Source organism: Carettochelys insculpta, chromosome 7, assembly GCF_033958435.1.
Source record: "Carettochelys insculpta isolate YL-2023 chromosome 7, ASM3395843v1, whole genome shotgun sequence".
Classification (NCBI taxonomy): domain Eukaryota; kingdom Metazoa; phylum Chordata; order Testudines; family Carettochelyidae; genus Carettochelys; species Carettochelys insculpta.
Window position 1 is genome coordinate 27,416,354 of NC_134143.1, and position 20,603 is coordinate 27,436,956.

The following is a 20,603-nucleotide window of genomic DNA, read 5'->3' on the forward strand; positions in this document are numbered from 1 at the left end:
CCCAACCCGCCTCTTCCTTACCATCATCTAACACCCCTTTTAACAAAAAATTCAGTTTGTAATTTAAAATAAACACACAAACTTGATATAAAAAGGTTATTTAAAATTTAAAAATAAGCACAAATAGTTTTTCTTGGTCACTTGCAGGTGCCTGGTACAACCTCATCTGGCCAGCCACCTGAGCCCCAGGCCAGCCACCAGAGCTGCCTGCCCTAGCCACCTGCTCCGCCCCAAGCCCTGCACTGCCAGAGCTACTTCCCCAAGCTGCTGGGGCCAGCCACCCAAGCCGTGCTGCCAGGGCCATCTGCCTGCCCACCAGCCCGAGCCTGTGCTGCCCAGGCCCCATGTTGCCGGGGCCAGCTGCCCTGCCCAAGCCCCATGAGCCACGAGCTGCCTGCCTGAACCCCTCCCCTTTCCCAAAGTCAGGCACCACCAGCACCCCCTCTGCCCCATCTCCCTTCTCCAAACCTGGGAACCCAAACTCCACATCTAATCCCATCCTTCTCCGCCCCTCCCCCCCCACCCACACTCACTCATGTTTGCAGGAGGCAGCTAGCTCCACAAGGGTCTTCGCCAGCTGCTTGGTTTTTATAGTGGCTGTGCTGGGTTGCCCATGTAAAATGGCAGGGGCTGAGAGCCAGAAGCAAAGGCCAGCTCTTTCTTGGGGTGTGGAGAATGATGGGTGGGCTGGGTCACCTCACACCCCTCTGGGAATTTCTTCATGGCCCTCCTTGTCACCCCTCCGAGTTTGGGGAACCATGCCCTAACCTATGTCAAACCCTAAATAAGGCATGTCATAGCCTTGGTGGGATCAGGTGAGTTTAACAACTGTGTATCTTTGTCATATCTCCTCAGACATCTTCCTAGTAACCCTATATATTGTCCTGTATCAAGTGGTCTAATATTTAATATCTGGTTGAAACTGAACAAAAATGTTCAACTGAATTGAAATATTCTGAGGTTGAATCATAACAAATGTTAGTTTAAAAAAATTGCCTTTTTGTTGTGGTAATTTTTATGCAACTTAAACTATAGTACTTGATTTTTAACACAACTTTCTCTTTCAGATACGGTATGGCTCATTAAAAAGTAAAGCAAAGAAGAGACCTACAGTGTATTTTTAAGTTTACTAAATAGACTTCAAAGACAAATTGCTGTATTACAATAACTTGACGTAGCACATTGAGTTCAGTATTTGTGTATATATAAAAACCTGAAGCATTGTGGTAGGACTCTTTATCACTCTAAACAGCTATGTAAGATGCTTCTCAGCTTTAAGTATTTTGACTTGATGCTTAAGTCTGGCAAGGAAAAATCCTAGGTTTCTGCACTCACTAAACTTAGAAGATAAAAACTTCAATTTCTGCTGAAATTGGCCTGGGTCTACACTTGTCCCCAACTTCAAAGGGGGCATGTTAATCAGGGCGATGGGAGATTACTAATAAAGTGCTAATAAATACGCAGCACTTTATTAGGCTAATTCTCCCCCGTGGCAACTTTGAAGTGTCAGACTTTGAAGAGCTGGCATGCGTGTAGCCATGGGCACTTTGAAGTGCCTGCACTCCTCAAAATTTTCACTGCAGCATTTCATTAGTAATCTCCCATCGCCCTGATTAACATGCCCCCTTCGAAGGTGGGGGCAAGTGTAAGCAAGCCCTTGGTGTTGTTCAGCTCTTACAAAGCTTGAGCCTATAGTTTAAAATGCAAAAATAGGTATATGTGATTTTTTTTTCTAAACCAAAATTCCTGAAAGAAACTTCTATAGTTGTGTAAAGATGTACAGTTTTGAGGACAGTAAATGAAGATGGACAAAGGAAAAAGGGAAAGCAAGTTATATTTGATATGTCTTTAGAAGACCTTCTTACACCTTATATCCTAATATTTTAAATACTAGTATGTGCATTTTGACACGTTCAACAGTTTTGCATACTTCTTCACTGTTTTATAACTGTATATATGATAGTGATTTTTTAGCAAAAATTCAGGTTTCACCAATGTATTTTTAAATGGCAGCAATTTAATCCTTGTAGTAGAAAATCACTATGCTATAGATAACTGCTATTAACTTTTAATGAATTTGGTCATGTGCCTCTTAGAGGAAGTATTCTTTTGCCAGAACATTGATCTGAAGTCATTTATGACTAATAGCCAGTTCTCAATTCCAAATTGTAGTAGATATAAATTTGCAGCGACTGAGATATCAGAGTCCTGATCAAGTCTAATTAGTTGTGTAATACAGTTGCCACTGAAATGAATGGGAGTAACACCTTCATATCTGATGGGCTACAAGGTTTTGTTGAAGCCCATTTTACAGGATTATACTTCAAAATAACTTTTTTATATCCGTCTTTAATTCTGCATTTAAATATATATTTCTCTACTTTTTCATTATTATTGAAGTTGTTTTATAAGAATTTGTGCATCAAAAGCCCCCTTCAAAACTTTGTTCTCACTGATTCAGTCAGAAATGCTGTAATCCAACTGACACAATTTTATTTAATTTTTAAAATTTTTATACATATATCTAACCAAGAAGGATGGTAAGAAAATATTACTGTAAAAAAGTTTTCTTCTGCAAATAACTTTGTAGTCATTAGGAATGGTAGGAAAATGTTTAAAAATTAAATGCAATTTAAAATATATTCAATGCTTACAGACGTGTCACTGTCAGTGTTAAAGGAAGATATGTCATAGGATTTCTTCCAAAAGCTTCCTGTCCTGCAAACCTTCTCCCATAAATGAGCAAAATCCAGAAAGTAGAGACAGTAGGAGGAAAGCGAGATCACACAGAACAGGGGTAGTCAGTAATTTTTGTGAAGGTGTGCACTCCACAAATTTTGGAAAGGTGTCAGGGGCCGCACATTTTTTATTAATCAAATTACTGACCATCTGTTGCAGAGATGGGCATGTAGCCCGCAGGCTGCATATGGCCCACATGCTACTTATATCCCACTGCCGGAGTAGTGGGGGGAGTGGGAAGGGGAGGCAATCCCATGAGCTTTTTAAATGGCTGCAAGAACCCCAGACAGTGGCCGTGCACTGCAGTAGTGTGAGAGGCAGGGAGTCCTTTAAAGAGCAGCAATTTAAAGGGCTCTGGGCTCACAGCTTCCATTTCCCACTGTTACCACACTGCCTGGCTGTTGCCTGGGGTTCCCACAGCCATTTAAAGAGCTTGCAGCTCCCAGCCCTACTTCTACCTTGGCAATGGGATATAAATAGCATGCAGGCCTGATGCAGCCCATGGGCTGGGTCCAGCATGTGGGCCATATCTTGCCCGCCCTGACATAGAAGGTACGTGCTGGATATTCTCTTCCACACTTCCCCAATTCAGTAACAACTCCATCTACTGGCCCACCATTGACAGATTTTTAAGTTTTTTTTTCTTATTCCTGCTGTTATTGCCAGCGAAGCTTCACTAGTGGGGAAGCTGCTGGCATTCTAAACACATTGCCAAGTATTTCTTCTCTGAGCAGTTACATGACACAGTTGTTTAAAATGAGGGGTAGTTTACATTAGTGTTACCATCAGTGGGGCTGCAACTGTAGGAATTTAGGTGAAGTTACTGCGTGCAACTCTTCATAGAAAAGAGTGAAAGCGGCAGTACCGTGCAAAAGGGGTTTCAGATATACTTCAGTTGGTATTGGTTACAGTCCATAAGAGACTAGAAGGGCTAAGATTGACAAAGCTTTTGTAAAAGATTTGATTCCATATCAGATGACAGCTGCCCTCTCCCAAATGACCATAAAGACTAACAAAATAATTTATTAGGAATTAAAAATTAATAATTTGTTTATTTAGGTAGTCTTAATGTGCTACTAGACCGCTTTTTTGTTTTGACAGAATACAGACTAGCACGGCTATCTGTTACTATTCAAATTACCATAGTATACCTGATGCTGGTGTCATGCTACCAAATAGAACTCATTTGATAATCTAAATTTTATAAAAGGGTAAAATTTCTTTGGTTAAATTGCTGAGCAACTATTTTACAAAAAAAGAGACTTGTTCTTCTTAATTTGTTCTACTTAGGGTCCTATACCATGTCTGTTACTATGGTATCCAAATATCATTGCCTGGTTTTGGGCTTTTTGTCCTTCACTGCCTGTGCCTGTTAGGCTTTAATTATGCATTAGGGTCCTCTTTGATTTTCTGTTAATCACCTTCCAAAAGCCTTTCGGTGCCTTTCATCCTAGTCTAATTAACATACCCTTTATTTTGATAAATTCAGTTGATCGAATGCTAGGCTCAAACTTTTGTCATGCTGCAGATTTTTTTATTGAAAACCCATAGCATGTTAAAGCTGTTGTTTCTGACAAGAGTAAGGAGGAAATGCATCTTCATGCCTTCTGATGCTTCAGAAGGCCCGTCATTTGAGGCTTTTGGACTTGGAGAAAGTACATTTTTCCCTGTCCCTTCTTTGGATGGGTAGAGGGGACTTGAAACTTGGAAAGAGTGATACTTAAATTCCTCTTTTCCCACCTCACCATCATACCTGTATATTTGCCACTATAACCACCAATAGTTGCAATGTTTGATAACATTTGCTTTCATTTACTGCTAATGTGATAGTTGTAAATTTCTTCTCATTAGGCATGGTTAACATTCCTTCTAGAATAACAGTGAAATTCTCACTTTCAAAATTGCATTTTCGGGTTGTCTGTCTACTCAGACATAATTACTCCAGCAGTTTATGTTCTCTTCACATTGAAAGGGCTTTCGCGCTTTAAGGGTCAGAGATAATTTTAAACTAAAGCTTAGGTTCAGAAACAAGATTGCAGTACCATATACACAGCACACATATGGGACCATTAAGATTGGTTTCTCTGTGGCTGACTTGACTTGCCCAGCTTTGTAATTTCACACATCATTTTTGCAGCATTTCTTCTGTAATGTAGGTATCTCTACAGATGTTTAGACACATTGACTTGAAACACTCAACCATAAAAGGATTTAGTCAGGCATATTATATCGGATGATCTTGTGGCCCAATAATAACTTTTGGTAGCCCACATAATTATTGCATTGAAACACAAAATTTAGTGGCTGTAGATGGTGACCCACACTTCCTGTCTTACTCCCATCCCATTTCCAGTGTCTTGGTACCCGCTCCTTTCTTAGAATGGCTCAATCACTTTTCTTCTGTATTTGTTTTCTCTTATTAAAATATGGGCAACAGAACTTAATCAGCAATGCACTACTGACTGTGAACATTTTGTATTCATTATTTTGGTGAGAAGGAACTTTAGCCATGTTCTTAGTATCACTCAACGTAGATTGATGGAAGATGTGCTCATCTAAGGCCATAAGAACACATAGCTTGTCACCCCTTCCTAGCTTCTGACAAACAGAGGCTGCAGACTCCATTCCTGCACATCCTGACTAATAGCTGTTGGTGAACATACCCTCCATTAATGTATGCAGTTTTTTAACCCTGTTAGTCAAAGGTCTGGTCTACACTAGACAGTTATGTTGACCTAATCATGTCACTGTACACACTACAGCCTTGTCCTGCTGATGGAAGTGTCCTACTACGCTGACATTATTGCACCTCCATGAGGGGCATACCACTTACATCCATGAAGTTGAACACAAGTTGCAGTGTAGATACCATGTTACTTACCTAAATGCTGTTGGGTGTCCTGTCAATTTCACCTCTCTGTGCTGGGATGTGAAATTGAGGAGGAAGTTGGCTGATGCTCAGAGGCTCCTTGCTCCCCACTCAGAGAACAGAGAAGCCTGACTGACCCCATTCTCAGCCAACCAGGGGGGAGGTGAGAAGATGGGCAGCTGACTTGACTCTCACCTTTCCATGCTGCCCCCCTTGAGTTAGTGGAAAGTACACCACTGACAGAAGAAGAGTAGTGTGGACAGCTGCCACTATGGTAATTATTTCGGTGGCTATACATCAACCTAACATAATTCAGTTTATCTTTCATGTAGATATGCTCTCAGGGTATTTCTTCACTGCCTAGTCAGGCTCAATATTCCAGGATTCAATTTTGCACGCGTAGTAGAGACATGCAAAATCACACTATCGGGTTGATCGTTGACCCATGTACTCTTTAGTCTTGCAAGGAGTAAGGGAGATTGAAGGGGGAGTCTCTCCCGTAGATCTTTCTCAATGAGGACAGCCAGGTAAGTCAACTGCAGATCAGTTAATTCTGGATATACAATTGCCATAGCTGGAATTGCGTATCTAAATCAACTTTAAGGTCTAGTGTAGAACTAGCCTCAGTAAGTCACTGTGATGTGCTGCTGAACAGAAGCTGATTGTCTATATTCCTGGATTTCCAGTGTCTGAGTTCTGGGAATTAAATTACAATGTTATTAACCTCAACCACATTGTGATGAAAGTATTTGCATATGAATTTACCTGTATGCTTTCCTGTATAGTTTTAATTGCTTTAGACTATTTTTTTTATCACTGTTCAGTCTAATAGATCTTACCAATTTGATATGTTTTTCTCTGTTAAATTAATCTTCACTTTAAATCATGACTTCATGGCAAATTTCTCTCTCCATGAGTTCACACTCAAATGTATAGATTCATTGTACCCTGTTAGTTTTTCTGTAACTGTATGTCTTTATTGGCTGTCCTCTTACCACGCTAGACAAACTTAGTCAACCAATTAGCTGAAATATTGTGCAATCTTTCAAACATTGTGGCAGGATATCCTTATGATTTGGCTTGAGAAATTGTATAAGCGATCTTTGTAGTTCTAGGTATTAGATATGTCAAAAATATTTTTACTTAACATCAAGTCCACTTCTTAGGAAACCAGCACTTTATTCTAAGAATTTGCAAATTAAAATACATAAACTGGATAGACCAAATATGGTACAATGAGCATTTTGAGGGAAGGTTGAACTTGTCTGCCACCTACAGTATATTATTCAAAGACCGTTTATACAAGGTCAGAAAACCAGATGAAACAAGCTGCACTTCTGGCAAATGTTTGAACTTAATGTTACTATTCAACACATTAATCGTGGTTGCATGTACAAACACCAGTGGATATCTGAAGAGTAAATGTTAAGCTTTTTTGAAAAGAAATGCCATGGAAATTATGAAAGCAAAACAACTATCAGTGTTAACAGTTTAATTTCAGTTACTTCCCTACTTCTCAGGTGACCTGATGTTATCCTGGACACCTCAAGCATTAATGAACACTATAGGAAAAACTGAAAAAAATTGCTTGACAGAATGACAAAGTGACACTTATTTGAGTGATTTCATGACTACATATATTTTATATTTTTTGATAATTTTGTACATTAGGACTTCAGTATTTTTAATTTTTTTCTGTAAAGGATGCATACGTGTGAAGGGAATATTGTAACATTTCTGAGAACTTTTATTCTGTACTGCTACAAGTGGCCCAAAATTAGTTTGCATTGAGACTAAAGATGGTAGCTTTAAAAATTATTAAATATAAGCTTTATCTTTTCTTACTGTAATATAAATTAGTCAACTTGTTTACATAATTGTATAATAGTTTTTTGAACACTTTGTATCTGCTTCTCTCAATTCTTTTGTAAATGCTACTTTCTGAACAGGATGCAGTGTGTATGTTATTACCATGACTTTTAAAAATAATGTAAAATAAACTGACTTACGAAAAACTAACTTGCTTGTGTTTTGTTATAAATTCTTTATCTGTAACACTGTTTATATGGTTAAATTATCACTAAATATTTTGGAGTGCCTGATTTGACAGAGACAAGAAACTATTGTGTGCATAAAAGATTTTTCCCCCATTAACATTCACTTGAAATAGAAAAAATGGGTGTAAACAAAATAAAATTGTTGGATGAGGAAATGTCAGGGATTTAACTTTAAATCAATCCAGGCATTTTATCCATTAGGATATTCTGGTGGATTTTTAACCAAACATGTCATTTTAACTAACATACTGAAAGCCTTTCTTTGCTACTCCCATTTGAAGGTGCTTTTATACAGTAGCACCATTTAGGGCAGTGGGGGGCACTTGCCCCTTACATCTTATTTCATAATTTCATGTGAAAATTCAGAAGTCTCAGATTCACTAACTTCCTTGGACAGCATGCCCCATTCCCCCACATGCCAGAGCACTCCAAGTGCACAAAAAACCAGTCAGAGTCCCAATCTTGCCTCCTCCAGGCTGCAGTTACCTACCAGCGAGGGGCACTGGAAGGCAGCTGCAGCTTGTTCCCTCCTGTGCTGTTCCTCCAATGGCTCAGTGGGGCCTAGCCTGCTAACATATGTGGAGTCAAGCAAGTTGAGCTCTTTGTCTGGCCCTATTTGGCATCTGCGGCAGCTAGATGGCCTCTGGAACCTCAGAGGAAAGAGCCCACTTTCTTTACCTAAAGGATCATTATGCCTTGAAGGAGTATCTGAGAAAGGTACCATCCTGGCCAGTGGCATAGCTAAAAGGTGCTTTACCTGCTTGGTTCAGTATAAAGAGAGCCTGATACTGTCCTGGGTTAGGGCATCTCATTGTACTTGAAGGTGAACTAAAACCCCAAATTCAAGACCACCTGTGAAAACTGGGCCGGATACCAACTCTGTGCATTTTTTACTCTTTCAGAATATGGGGAAAGAATACCATCAGGGAAGGAAAAGAAGCTGAGGCTAATCTATTCAATCACGACGTCAGCCGTGCAGGCTAATTTAGGAGAAACCGTGATTTTCAGCATCATGGTTGTCATTTGTAGAGGCCCTCTAAATTCGTGCTCGTATTTACTAGAGCACTGTGTGCTGTGGTATCGCAGCTTGACAAATGCTTGCTGGCAGATGGCTGCTCGTCGCCCTCACATCAGACCTACCACCAGAAACCCTGGGTTATCACCGAATAAATTACGTTGTTAGTCTTTAAAGTGCTACATGACTGCTGGGGTGGTTCCTCAGCGCAGGGTTTGTTAACCAACAGCTGAGGTGTCTCCCCTCAGTTGTGACCCCAGCTTAAGAACTTTTGAACTGCAGGCCCCAGACTAGGACGCCAGCATCGCCCGTGCACTGCGCCGGCCCAGGGCCGGCCACCACCCACAAGCCAGCGTCCTCGGAGGCGCAGAGAAGTGGGTGCGCGTTTCCTACAAGGGCGGGCTGAGCTGCAGGGGGGCTGGGGTGCCACAGGGCACTGCCTTCTACCCAGGGGGGGCGCGCGACAAAGCCCGACTCGCCGACGGAGAGGCCGGTCAGCCGGGGGTAGCGTCGGCAAAGCCAAGCCTCTTGCGCGAGCGGAGCTCCAGCTCCGGCTAGCGGGCGCTGGCGGGCGGCGAGAAGGGGGCATACGGCAGCCAGGCGTAGGCCGAGCCTTGGGCGCTGCTCCGCTCCGTTCTCCCAGCTAGTCACTGGCCGGCGCTTGGCGAGACCGCGGCCCACCGCCAGGGCCCCTCGGGCGCCGCCAAGGCGGGTCACCCGCCTCGCTGCAGACACCCGGCCCGCGACCACCCACGAAGCGGGGCGGCCCCTTTCGGGCCGCGGCGTTCCGCCTCGCGCGGGGAGGGAGAAGGAAGGCGGTTGGCGCAGGCCGTGCTCGCCTCCCTCTGCGCGCTGGGCCCCTTCCTGCCGCCAGGGGGCGCCTCGCCCCCACGGTCGCGCCCGCCGGCGGGCCATGGAGCTGGACCAGGCCTTCAGCGCCGTGGGGGAGTTCGGCCGGAGTCAGAAGCGCCTCACCGCCTTCCTGGTGCTGCTGCAGGTGTGTGTGTGTGCGCGTGCAGGGGAGCGCGGCGGCCCGGCCCGGCCCGGCCTGCCCCTCACTCGGGCAGCAGGCAGGGAGTGGGGCGGTGGCGACGCCGGGGACTTCTCTCCTCCGCTCCCGCAAACGTGTCAGTCCCCGCGGGTTAAACCGTCCGGGCCCCGCACGCTTCAGCCAAGGCGGCGGCGTTGAGTCCGAGCCGGCCCCAGTGGAGAGCGGGGCGGGAGCGCGGGAGCTCAGCGCGGTTGCCGCGGGCGGGGGTCCAGCTCTCGGGCCGGCCTGAGAAAAACGGGCGTTCAGGCTAGTTCCTGTCAGAAACGGTGCGACGGGTGCAGGCAGCCAGGCGCTGGAGCATTGAACTGTCCTGGGCCTGGTTCGGCCCTCGCCCTAGTGCAGACCCGTCCTTGTTAACGTGGCCCCGCTCGGTTGTTGTGTGCTGGAGTCCCTTGCACTTCGGAAGGCCAGGAGGGCAGCAGCATTTCCGTGTTGTTCTGTCAGGTGGCCTCTGGCTGTGCACGAGCCGGTATGCGAGTACTCCTTATCTGCAGTGAATTGTATATCTTAGCCCGTGATCAGGTTGGCAGAGTGTGAGAATCACAAAGAACAAGCAGTCCCGTGGCACCCCGGAGACTATCCCATTTATCAGGTCATGCGCTTTCCTGATGAAAAGGGGGTGGAAAATTAGAATCCAGGATTTATACACTAGACCCTCCAGATACCTGCACTGGAGTTTCCCCACTCCTGTCAGGAGCGGAGAGAGTCTGGCTGCTGCCTCTGACAAGAGGGATTTCTCTACCTGGTTCCTGGCTCCCCTTCTCTTTGGAGCCAGGAAACTGACCAGGGCTATTGCCCTGGTCAGTTTCCCCACTCCTGTCAGGGGTGGCAGCTGAGAGCCTGACTCTAGGCTGCCACTCCTGACACCCCTGAGAGGAGCTGGGAAACGGACCAGCTGCCCACCACTCACAGGAGACAGAAAACTGACCAGTGCTGTTGCCATGGTCAGTTTCCTGGCTCCCCCAAGATGCCTGAATTTTGACTTACATGCAAGAATGCAACCCCTACCTAAGTTGGGGTCAACTGTATAGCAGAGGGTGCAGGAGGAGGGAGAAACAAAGTTATCAGTTGTTAGTAGGACCAGTTAATGAAACAAATTAAGTTGGCTGTGTCACATTCCTGCAAATACCAAATGTGGGGGAATTGCCCATGTAATGCATAACCCAGTTAAGATCTCTATTCAGGCCCAGGTTAAAGGTGTTACATTTGTAAATGAATTCCAATTCAGATGTCTGCCCTGGTAGTCTTGTGGTAGACATCATCCCTACTGTCTCAACAGGAGCACTGTAGGTCAATAGATTAAGCAATACTCTGGAAATTAAGAATTGTGGTCTCTTGTATCAGTCAATGGCTACTGTACGATACTGAGGAACTCTTGTTTTCTCTATTACAAAGTTAAGGTAGTTCTTACCTATCCTGTAGGATTGTTTTGGAAAATAATTGTTATATTTTGCTGTAGCTGAACTTTACAACTGAGATTAACCCCAGGAAGATTGCTTTGTAGCCACAGTGTAACAGAAAAGTATGGATGGTGTTGGAAAAGGTACTTATCTTTTATGGTTCCACACACATCAGGTGGATGGACTTTACTGTGGACCTTGCTGTTTCTAAATCTTTCTTTAAAAATGCAAAGAAAACAAACCATCCGTGTCTTTTTGATCACAGACCACTTCTTGTTCTTCAGGATGTCTCGTGCAGTGATCTGCTGAGATGGAGTTGCCTATATGGAGCCTATGTTTGTTGCTCCTTGCATTTCTCGTTTGCTGCTCATCTCATTTCTCACATGTAGATGTGATGGGCATTTATGGGCATATGTGTACTTCTTTCATCAGAAAAACATTGTCATTATTCTAGATTTTGCCTCATGATAAGAGATAGCATCATGCCTGGTTTTAGTTAAATGGCTTTTGTTTTATTCCAGTAGGAATGAACCTCAGTGATGAAATATGATTTGGATAGAATAACTGTTACCTTGTTAGTTTGCTGATTGCTTTCTGTTTGACATTTTCTAACATTCGCTCACGTTTTTAACTGAACTGTTTTTGTAGTATATATAGTCCATCATCAGATTTCTTTGGTGGCTGTTTTCAGGACTGATTGTCTTTGGCTGAAGAAGCACTTGTTTTTCATTCTGCATGTAAGTCTTGGGGACTGATGTCAAGCAGCTGTCTCTAGTTCATCAGGCTTTTCAGATTTGAATGTGCAATAACTTCCATTGACTTAATAATTAATATTATTGATTTGCTTTAAATACTAATTTTTGAGAAAGTTGGGGATTATGCAGACTTTTTTTTAAAAACAAAGAATGCTGCATAAAACACAAAAATAAAATGTAAATACTTTAAAACTTGAGGTAATATTACAACAATTTTTAGTCAGTAATAACAAGAAGTCCTGTGGCACCTTAAAGACTAACAGATATTTTGAAGTATAAGCTTTCGTGGGCAAAGACTTGCTTCATCAGATGCATGGGGGGGTGGGGGACTTCAGAGGGGTATTTAAAGAGCAGGGTCCCAGTAAAAGGGAGGGCCAGAGCTGACAAGGTCTATTCAGTCAAGGTGGAAATGGCCCATTATCAGTAGTATGTATCAAATGAGCTAAAAACAAGTCAGATCAGACAGGGAGATATGACCCATTGTCAGAGTCTAATGTGGAGATATTAACGCCCACAGCAGAGAAGCTGCTTTTGTGAGGGGCCAGCCACTCCCAGTCTCTGTTTAATCCTTAGCTGATGGAGTCAAATTTGCAAATAAACTGCTGCTCAGATATTTCTCTCTCCATTTGATTTTTGAAATTTCTTTGTTTTAGGACTGCTACTTTTAAATCTGTTACTGAGTGTCCAGGGAGATTGAAGGGCTCTCCCACAGGTTTCTGTACCTTACCGTTCCTAATATCTGATTTGTGTGCATTTATTCTTTTACATAGAGACTGTCCAGTTTGGCCAATGTAAATTGCACCTTAATGTTTCTTTAAATAAGACATTTTAATTGAACAGTCCTGTTATTGGTACATAAAAATCTTGAGCCTTAGAAAAAAAATTATAATTTCATTTCATTCCTGAATTAAGCAAATTTACTTCTTTGAATTTCTAAAACTGAGTCTATCATGTTTATAACTAGGTATGTAGACACATTGTTTTCAACAATAAAATTGGCTACTCCAAATATAAACAGATGTAATCCTCAAATCAAGTTCCAAAACTATATATATATTGGGTCCTGCTGAACCTGGGAGGGGAAACTAGCTTCAGAGTTGAGTTCCATGGTTTGACAATACAGTATCACAAAGTTGTTATGGTTTAGGTATACATTATTTTTCAAGAAGGTTTGTTTAAGTAAAAAAAAATTAAGATTACAGTACACTTTTCATACAAGGCATTCAAACTTATTGCAGACCTTTTGAGGCCTGTAGGAGGGGAGTGCCTCTTCTTGAGTCTTTTGCTGAAAAACATTGTTTTTCTGTGCTTTCTGGCCCAAGGCTGTCCAAACTTACAGGCCCTCCAAGCCACAAACAACAGTCTTTAGGCAGTTGAGCTTGGAGCATGCTTGCTTGGGCTTCAGCCCTGTGTAGTGCACCTTCTGGGGCTTCGGACTTAAGGCCTACAGGGAGAGTGTCTCAGGGCCTCCAGTTGTGGGAGGCACCTGTGCAGCCTTGGCATTTCAGCACCATTTCCCCAAAGCTGTAGGGGGTATGCCCTGTGGGGCTTAAACCCTTCTCCCCAGAAATAGAGGTGCTTTGTGTTGAGGGGGTATGTAAGGTCACATATCCCCCTGATTTTGCAAGGCTTTTCTGGCACCACTCAGTCACATATTGACTTGCATGGCAGCTGCAGCTTTGGGGAGAGGCTGTGGCTACCTAGGAGATGCAGGGAGAGCCACTGCTTTTGCTGTTGCTTCTCCTCACGGTACTTAAGTGGCAACTTTCAGCTGTGTCCTGCTACTTCACTTTGCAGAGGTAACGCCTGGGAGCTGAAGGGGGAGGCCATTGAGGGTAAGGGGAGTATGCCTGTTGGACATATGATTCAAGCAGTTGAGAAGAACCTTTGAATTGGGTTCCCCTACTCTGCGGGCGCTGGTTGTCTCTGGCAGAAGCGTCTAACCCAGGGGAGGGCAATAGTTTTTGCAGAGAGGCCACTCCAAGAATTTTGGTAAGTCGTCTCTCACAGGCTGCACTTTTCTATTATATTATGAAGAGGGTACATTTTCCAACATAGGCAGCTGGCAGCACAGTGGGACACTTAGGCAGGATGTTTGCACGTTATGAGGGCCCCATGTTGCTCAAAGCAGCCTGCTGTTGCTAGCAAGCATGGTCTGTGCATCCTTTGTGGGCAGGGTGGTAATGGGCCTCTGCACACCACTTGAGCTCTGAAGTACTGCCTCTGCATTTCCCATTGGTGACAAGTATCAGAGAGGTAGCTGTGTTAGTCTGTATCTGCAAAAACTATGAAAAGTCATGTGGCACCTTACAGACTAACAGATTTTACGGAGCATAAGCTTTTATGGGCAAAGACCCACTTCATCAGATGTGTGTAGTAGAGATTCCAGAGGCAGGCCTAAATATACAGGCACATTAAAAGGAGTACCAATCAACAGGAAGGCCAGAGTTGACAAGGTCATTTCAGTCAGGGAGGATGTGGCCCACTTCCAGCATGTGGAGGTGCAAACACCGAGAGAGGAGAAACTGCTTTTGCAGTTGATCAGCCATTTCCAGTCTCTGTTCAATCCTTAAATGATGGTGTCAAATTTGCAAATGAATTGTAGCTCTGCAGTTTCTGGTTGGAGTCTGGTTTTGAAGACTTTTTGTTGCAGGATGGCTACTTTTAAATCTGCTACTGCATGTCCAGGGGGATTGAAGTGTTCTTCTACAGGTTTTTGTATGTTACCATTCCTAATATCTGATTTGTCCCCATTTATTCTTTTACATAGAGACTGTCTAGTTTGGCCAATGTATATGGCAGAGGGCCATAGCTGGCACATGATGGCATATATTACATTAGTAGATGTGCAGGTGAATGAGCCCCTGATGGTGTGGTTGGTGTCACTGGTATAGATATGTGGGCAGATTTGACACCAAGATTTGTTGCAGGGATTGGTTCCTTTGTTAGTTACTGTGGTGTGGTTTATAGCTGTTGGTGAGAACTTGTTTTAGGTTGGCGGGCTGTCTGTAGGCAAGGACTGGCCTGCCTCCCAGCGTGTGTGAGAGTGAGTTCCTATTGGCCGATTTTCAGAAACACACTGAAACTTTTACATATGACATAACTGCTGTCCTTCTGGAATGACCTGGATGTTCCTATCTCAAAACTCAAAAACAATTTACTGACTGGACTGAGCTGTTGTGATTTTGAATTAGGAGAACTATTGTAGCTAAAGTTTTAAGTATTAGTTCAATGATAAGGTTAACATTACTGAAAAACAAAAGGGCAAGATATATAAATTGTTTATCCTAAACAATCAATTGTTTCTTCTTTTAAGGTATATGTGGCCTGTCAGTCTATGCTTATTGTACTAGTGGGGGCTGTGCCAGAGTATCATATTGACCAGAGAGAAATTCCTACCAGCAAAGAGGAGCTTGCCAGACATGTCCATTTTGCAGATAACTTCACATCTATAGCAACTGAGGCAAGTACTTTGTGTTATGTCATTTTTAAAGATTCTTTTCTGTGGTTTTGGTATATTCCTTTATCATCAGTGCAAGATTCTCTCTTGTGAAGACTGAAGAACACTTAATTGATATATTGCCTTTACAAATTATAATTCTTTGGTACATGAGGACATAGGAATTGTTGAAGATAAAAAGATCACTTGGGACAGATGTTTCCATTTTGAACTTACTAGAACCCACTGTTACTATTTCCTTCAGTTTTCTTAACTCTTACTTATGCATACTGTTACTTTTGCCTAAATTTAGCGTAAGCTCAGTATTCTGAGTGAAATGCTTTGGATTAAATTCAATTTGCGGTCTTAATTTAATGATTTTTTAGGATATTTTTTCACCCAAGATTTTTTTCACCTCAATCTTTACATAACAAGGACAATTTACTATACCTTACCGTTTCATTACATTTAAAATCTTACATCTTGGTAGCTCTTATTTGTGATGACACTGTGGGTACCAGAAGTCGCTGGTGTGGTGTCTCTGACAGGTCAAGTCTCTTGCTCTGTCCAGTGACAATAATCATTCAGTTGTGTACATGTGTTCGCTCCATATATCACATTATCCCTTCACAGGTAGCTAATAAGTAGACTCTGAGAGAGCCCCCAAAGACCACAAAATAAGATAAGCAGAGCTAGCTGTGTTAGTCTGTATCCACAAAAACAACAAGAAGTTCTGTGATACGTTATAGACTAACAGATATATTGGAGCATAAGATTTCGTGGGCACATCTGGTGAAGTGGGTCTTTGCCCATGAAAGCTTATGCTCCAATATATCTGTTAGTCTATAAGGTGCCACAGGAGTTCTCAGTGTTTTTGCAAAATAAGATAAGTATTGAAGGCACCAGGCTACGTTTATTGTAAACAAAGCATAGTAATATCTTCCCTGGATCAGCTGTCTACAGGTAAGCTAACAATGTGTGCCTGTGACAATGGACTTAATTCAGTCACTGACAGGGTTCTTCACTGCTCCCTAGGTCAGACAAAAGCAATTCCTTTGGGTTACATTTTTATACACAGGTAAAACAAGTTACACATCACACCTGACATATCGGGTTGCCACCCTCTGATGTTACCTGGATTCCACCTTGTACTTGAGGGTTTGATCACTATCATGCTGTCAGTTTAGCTCCTGTCTGAACCTGAGTTGGTGTGTTCCTGTTGTCAGTGGGTTGTGTGTTGGTACTGAGATTTTTCTTAACAAGATGTTGTGTTATGACCCCTCTGGAATGTGTTTATGGCTTGTGCTTAGTACCTCTTAGGTATGACTTTCTGTAGTGTCAGTCCTGTTCTTGTCAACTTCTGTGAGCCTGCCTCTTGCTCACAGATTCACTTTGCTTTGTATTAGTGAAATCTTCATCATTGTTGTCTAGGCCTAAGGTGATACATGGGCTTATATTTTAGGTCCCTGTTTTACTAGAGACACCAAGTATGAGTCTGAGGATTTTGATGGTTACATCATTGCCATACTCCTGATTTTGTAATGTTTGATTGAATAATTCAGTAGATTATTTTGGGCACATGTATGGTTAACCTTCAAATGGCAGTGTCCTCTCCTATGTCTATGTCCCTAAACCCTTTGTTCGCCTCTGCAGCCATTGTTTTAAAAGGGGTGCAGTAGATGACAAATATTCTGATATGCATTTTGGTCAGAGGCTAGCACAGAGGAAAGTCAAGCAGAAAGTGGTAATTCCAAAGGAAAGGGCAGAAACAGAGGACAGTTGTGTTTGCCTTGCTGTTTGACTCCATGACACAGTGATCAAAATATTTTCCCCTCACTGAGGAAGCTGAGAATGCAGAGGCAACAACCAGCAAGGTAGGGGAGGCAAAACAAAATGTTGATCTCCTGACTAAAAGTAAAACAATCATATGTTGAATTCCATGGTATATTTGTAGAAAAAAAGTCAAATTCTAAGGATACAGAATTGTTGATCCCACTGGGCCACTGCTGAGAGGAGAGGGGCACACACCTTCTAGAGTTGTTCTTGCAAGGCTGTCTGTAGATTTAGTCTGGTATCACTGTTTCAGTTTGTGCTTGGTGCATGTTTTCCAGTCTCTAGCCCTTAAATGTGCAGAGGCTAGAAAACATGCACCAAGCACAAACTCAAGCAGTGACACCAGACTAAATTTATCTAATTTCTCTTTCTAATCTTAAATGAAAGGAAGAAATATGGTGGTTTATAAGTCCCATAAAACATTTTTGTGATTATGCAGGGTATCATCAGCCACAGATTGAGAACTGATGTAGGCCATCTAACAGCTGTGTGTAGTTAGGACTTCTTTGATGCAAAATGTTTTTGAACAAATAACCAAATTGTGTGTATTAAATGTTGAAATGTGAACTTACCCAATTGTCTGGATGACTTTGTAGTGTGCGTATCGACTATGTAGAGGTTGTTTTTTGCTTTATGGTGGTGTTTGTTTTTAAATGTGTCTTTTAAATTAACATAAATTAAATTCATACAATTTCTTCTTCAACACAAACTGTTGTGCTTACATGGTGTGCCAATAGAAGATCTCAAAAATGGCTCATGTTTTGTACAGCTTGTATACTGCAGTACTGTCTAACCCAAAGCTTCTCCTTTGGTGCAACGCAGGAAATACTAAATTCTGTTCTGCCTCTACAAAATGGAGTAATGTGGGTTAATGGTTCTCAAACTTATTTTCATGAGAGAATGAATCTTTCACACCACACCACCTTCTTGTGCAATCCCTTGATCCCCTTTGGTTTCAGATTTCAGTGCTTTATTCTGCAGACTACCAGAAAGGGTTCCAGGGACATTTTGTGTTTTGAGAAACAATGGTCATGGAAAGACAGTAGTCAAAAAAAACATATCTTATGTTGCTTTTTTCCCTAATGAAATACGTTTCTATCTTTCACTTTTAAGCTGTCAAAATGACTGTGATATTGTTGTTATTGCAAGTCTCTGATTCCGAAACAAATCTGAAGATTTCCAGTTCATATTATTAAAATTTTAGTATCTCCTGTTTCTAATAACTTTGACTTTGTTGCTGTTGATGGGCCAAAGTATGTTGTGATGTATTTGTATTTTGCTTGAATACATAAAATTGAAATGTAACATGAGAAACATATTGTATCAAAACTTTTTGGCAGGTGCATGTAAATTTTATAAAGTTGTTGGGCCATAAACTTCAATGGAAATTTAAAGAAACTCAGTTGAACAGAACACAGGGTCAGAATACAGAACTTGAGAAAATAGATACATGATATTACATAGCTTTAAAAGTATTGAGTTTTCTTGAAAATTTTCAAGAAGCTAACCAATCTATATTACTGTTTTTAAATTACTGATTATTTTATTTTCAACAGTGGTACTTAATCAAACATGAAGCCTATAAAATACACCTGGCATCATCCTTGTATTTTGCTGGATTGCTTATTGGAAATATTTTTTTTGGACCATTGTCTGATAAATTAGGCAGGAAGCCAGTGTACATGTCAGGTAAGATAAAAGCAAAACCATTGTTTCCCATAAATTTTCTGTTTCAACTTAATATTTGGATGTTTACCCTTGAAGGAAATGATGATCAGAATGAGAACATTACATACTTTTTCTTTGAGAGTACACAATATATGCATTTCATCGTACTTTTTCTTGATGGGAATAAGAATCTTTCTGAGGCAAGAGTATTTGTGAAGACAGCTTGTATTGTTTTGTGTTAATTGTAATGGTTGTTCCACCAGATGTGGTATAAAAAATATTTTTAACTTGTGGTCTGTCTGGTTTTGTTTTTCTGTACTACTTGGCAGTTTATTTCTTGGTTCAAAAGGTTTTCTAAAACTGGCTGTATTGCACAGTACAATATGTTAAAGTTCCTGAGTTTTCTTCATGTTTGAGACCTCTGTGTAGGATTTTGAATTTACTATTCCTTAGCCAGCTTTAAGGCAACATGACTTAAACTCTCCAGCCTTCCAGTAGTTATTGTCTATTATAATAGGAATTGGGGCTGGCCAAATGAACTATGCTAATACATGGGTTTTCACAAATCACCCATCCATAAAAAGATTAAAAAGTATGAGACAATTTCTTCAAGAATTTGCAAATCACAGGCTTATCAATTTCAAATGCGTAAAGCTAAATCTATCTCCAGTACATAATACGATATATATTCTTCCTGTTTTGTCGTGAGTGTTCTTATTTGTGTTCTTATGAGTGTTCTGAAGAGCTTTCTGTAAACTTGAAAATTTGTCTCTTACTAACAGAAGATCCTGTAATTATTCTCCTTGTTCCTCTAATGCTTTTAAAGTGAATTGAACTCCTCAAGAGATGCTGTTTCTAGGGTGTGAGAAATTCAGTCCTTCTGTGACTTGAACACTTGGGCTGTGGCCAAATGGCCATTTCGAAGATTACTAAACAGGCGCTGAATTGAATATTCAGTGCCTCATTAGCATTAGGACGCTTCCGACCACGGCGCTTCGAAAGCGCCACTTTTGAATGCCTGTGGCTTGGTGTGGCTACACAGGGTTCCTTTTCGAAAGGACCCCTTCACATTTTGAAATCTCAGCTGAGGGGAATAAGGAGATTTCGAAATGCACGGGGTCCTTTTGAAAAGGACCCCCGTATAGCTGCATGCATTCGAAAGCGGTGCTTTCGAAGCACCACGGCCAGAAGCGTCCTAATACTAATGAGGCGCTGAATGTTCAATTCAGCACCTCATTAGTAATCTTCGAAATGGCCATTTCAAAGTTCTGGCCAAGTGTGGCCACGGCCTTGGATTCCAAACCATTAATGCTATTACAGGTTCAGCCTCTCTAGTCTGGCACCCTCAGGACCTCACCAGTGCCAAATGAAAGAATTTGCCAGACCACAGGAGGTCAGTATAGTCTAGCAGCACTTACACTTCCCCTGCTTACTGGGTTCTTAGAAGACATTAGCTGTAACTTACCTCTAAAATAAAAGCACAGAACACTGAGAGTCAGGTCTGGTGGTTGTAAATAAACTTTTTGGAATGACTGGAAACTTGGCCATACCCATGAAAAATGGTCATCTGGCTAACAAAAATCATGCTAAATTACAGTTGTTGCCAGATGAGAGAGTGCTGGATTAGAGAGGTTCAGCCTCTGCTTAAAGAAAAGCAGATCTGCTAGATAGAGTTGGTAGTTCTCGACTAAGTTTTTCACTTTTCAAGGCAAGACATGTCAAATATGTTAGTTAATGTGTAGTCTTAACAGCACAGTTTCATTCCACTAGAATTCAC

At 41.9% G+C, this 20,603-nt stretch overlaps 2 protein-coding genes across 4 annotated transcripts in view; both read left to right on the plus strand.

Moving 5' to 3' along the window:
- The window catches only part of REEP3 (receptor accessory protein 3), a 70,307-nt gene extending 62,689 nt beyond the window's left edge, over window positions 1-7,618 (plus strand). For both annotated transcript variants that reach the window (XM_075000192.1, XM_075000191.1), the window contains one exon: window positions 1,068-7,618. In XM_075000192.1, the coding sequence (XP_074856293.1) occupies window positions 1,068-1,124 (57 nt within the window). In that variant the 3' untranslated portion in view covers window positions 1,125-7,618. The remainder of the gene's footprint in view (window positions 1-1,067) is intronic.
- Window positions 7,619-9,549: 1,931 nt separating this feature from the next.
- LOC142015702 (solute carrier family 22 member 15-like) overlaps window positions 9,550-20,603 on the plus strand; it is a 42,015-nt gene continuing 30,961 nt past the window's right edge. For both annotated transcript variants that reach the window (XM_074999475.1, XM_074999474.1), the window contains exons 1-3: window positions 9,550-9,677; window positions 15,203-15,349; window positions 18,715-18,847. In XM_074999475.1, the coding sequence (XP_074855576.1) occupies window positions 9,594-9,677; window positions 15,203-15,349; window positions 18,715-18,847 (364 nt within the window). In that variant the 5' untranslated portion in view covers window positions 9,550-9,593. The remainder of the gene's footprint in view (window positions 9,678-15,202; window positions 15,350-18,714; window positions 18,848-20,603) is intronic.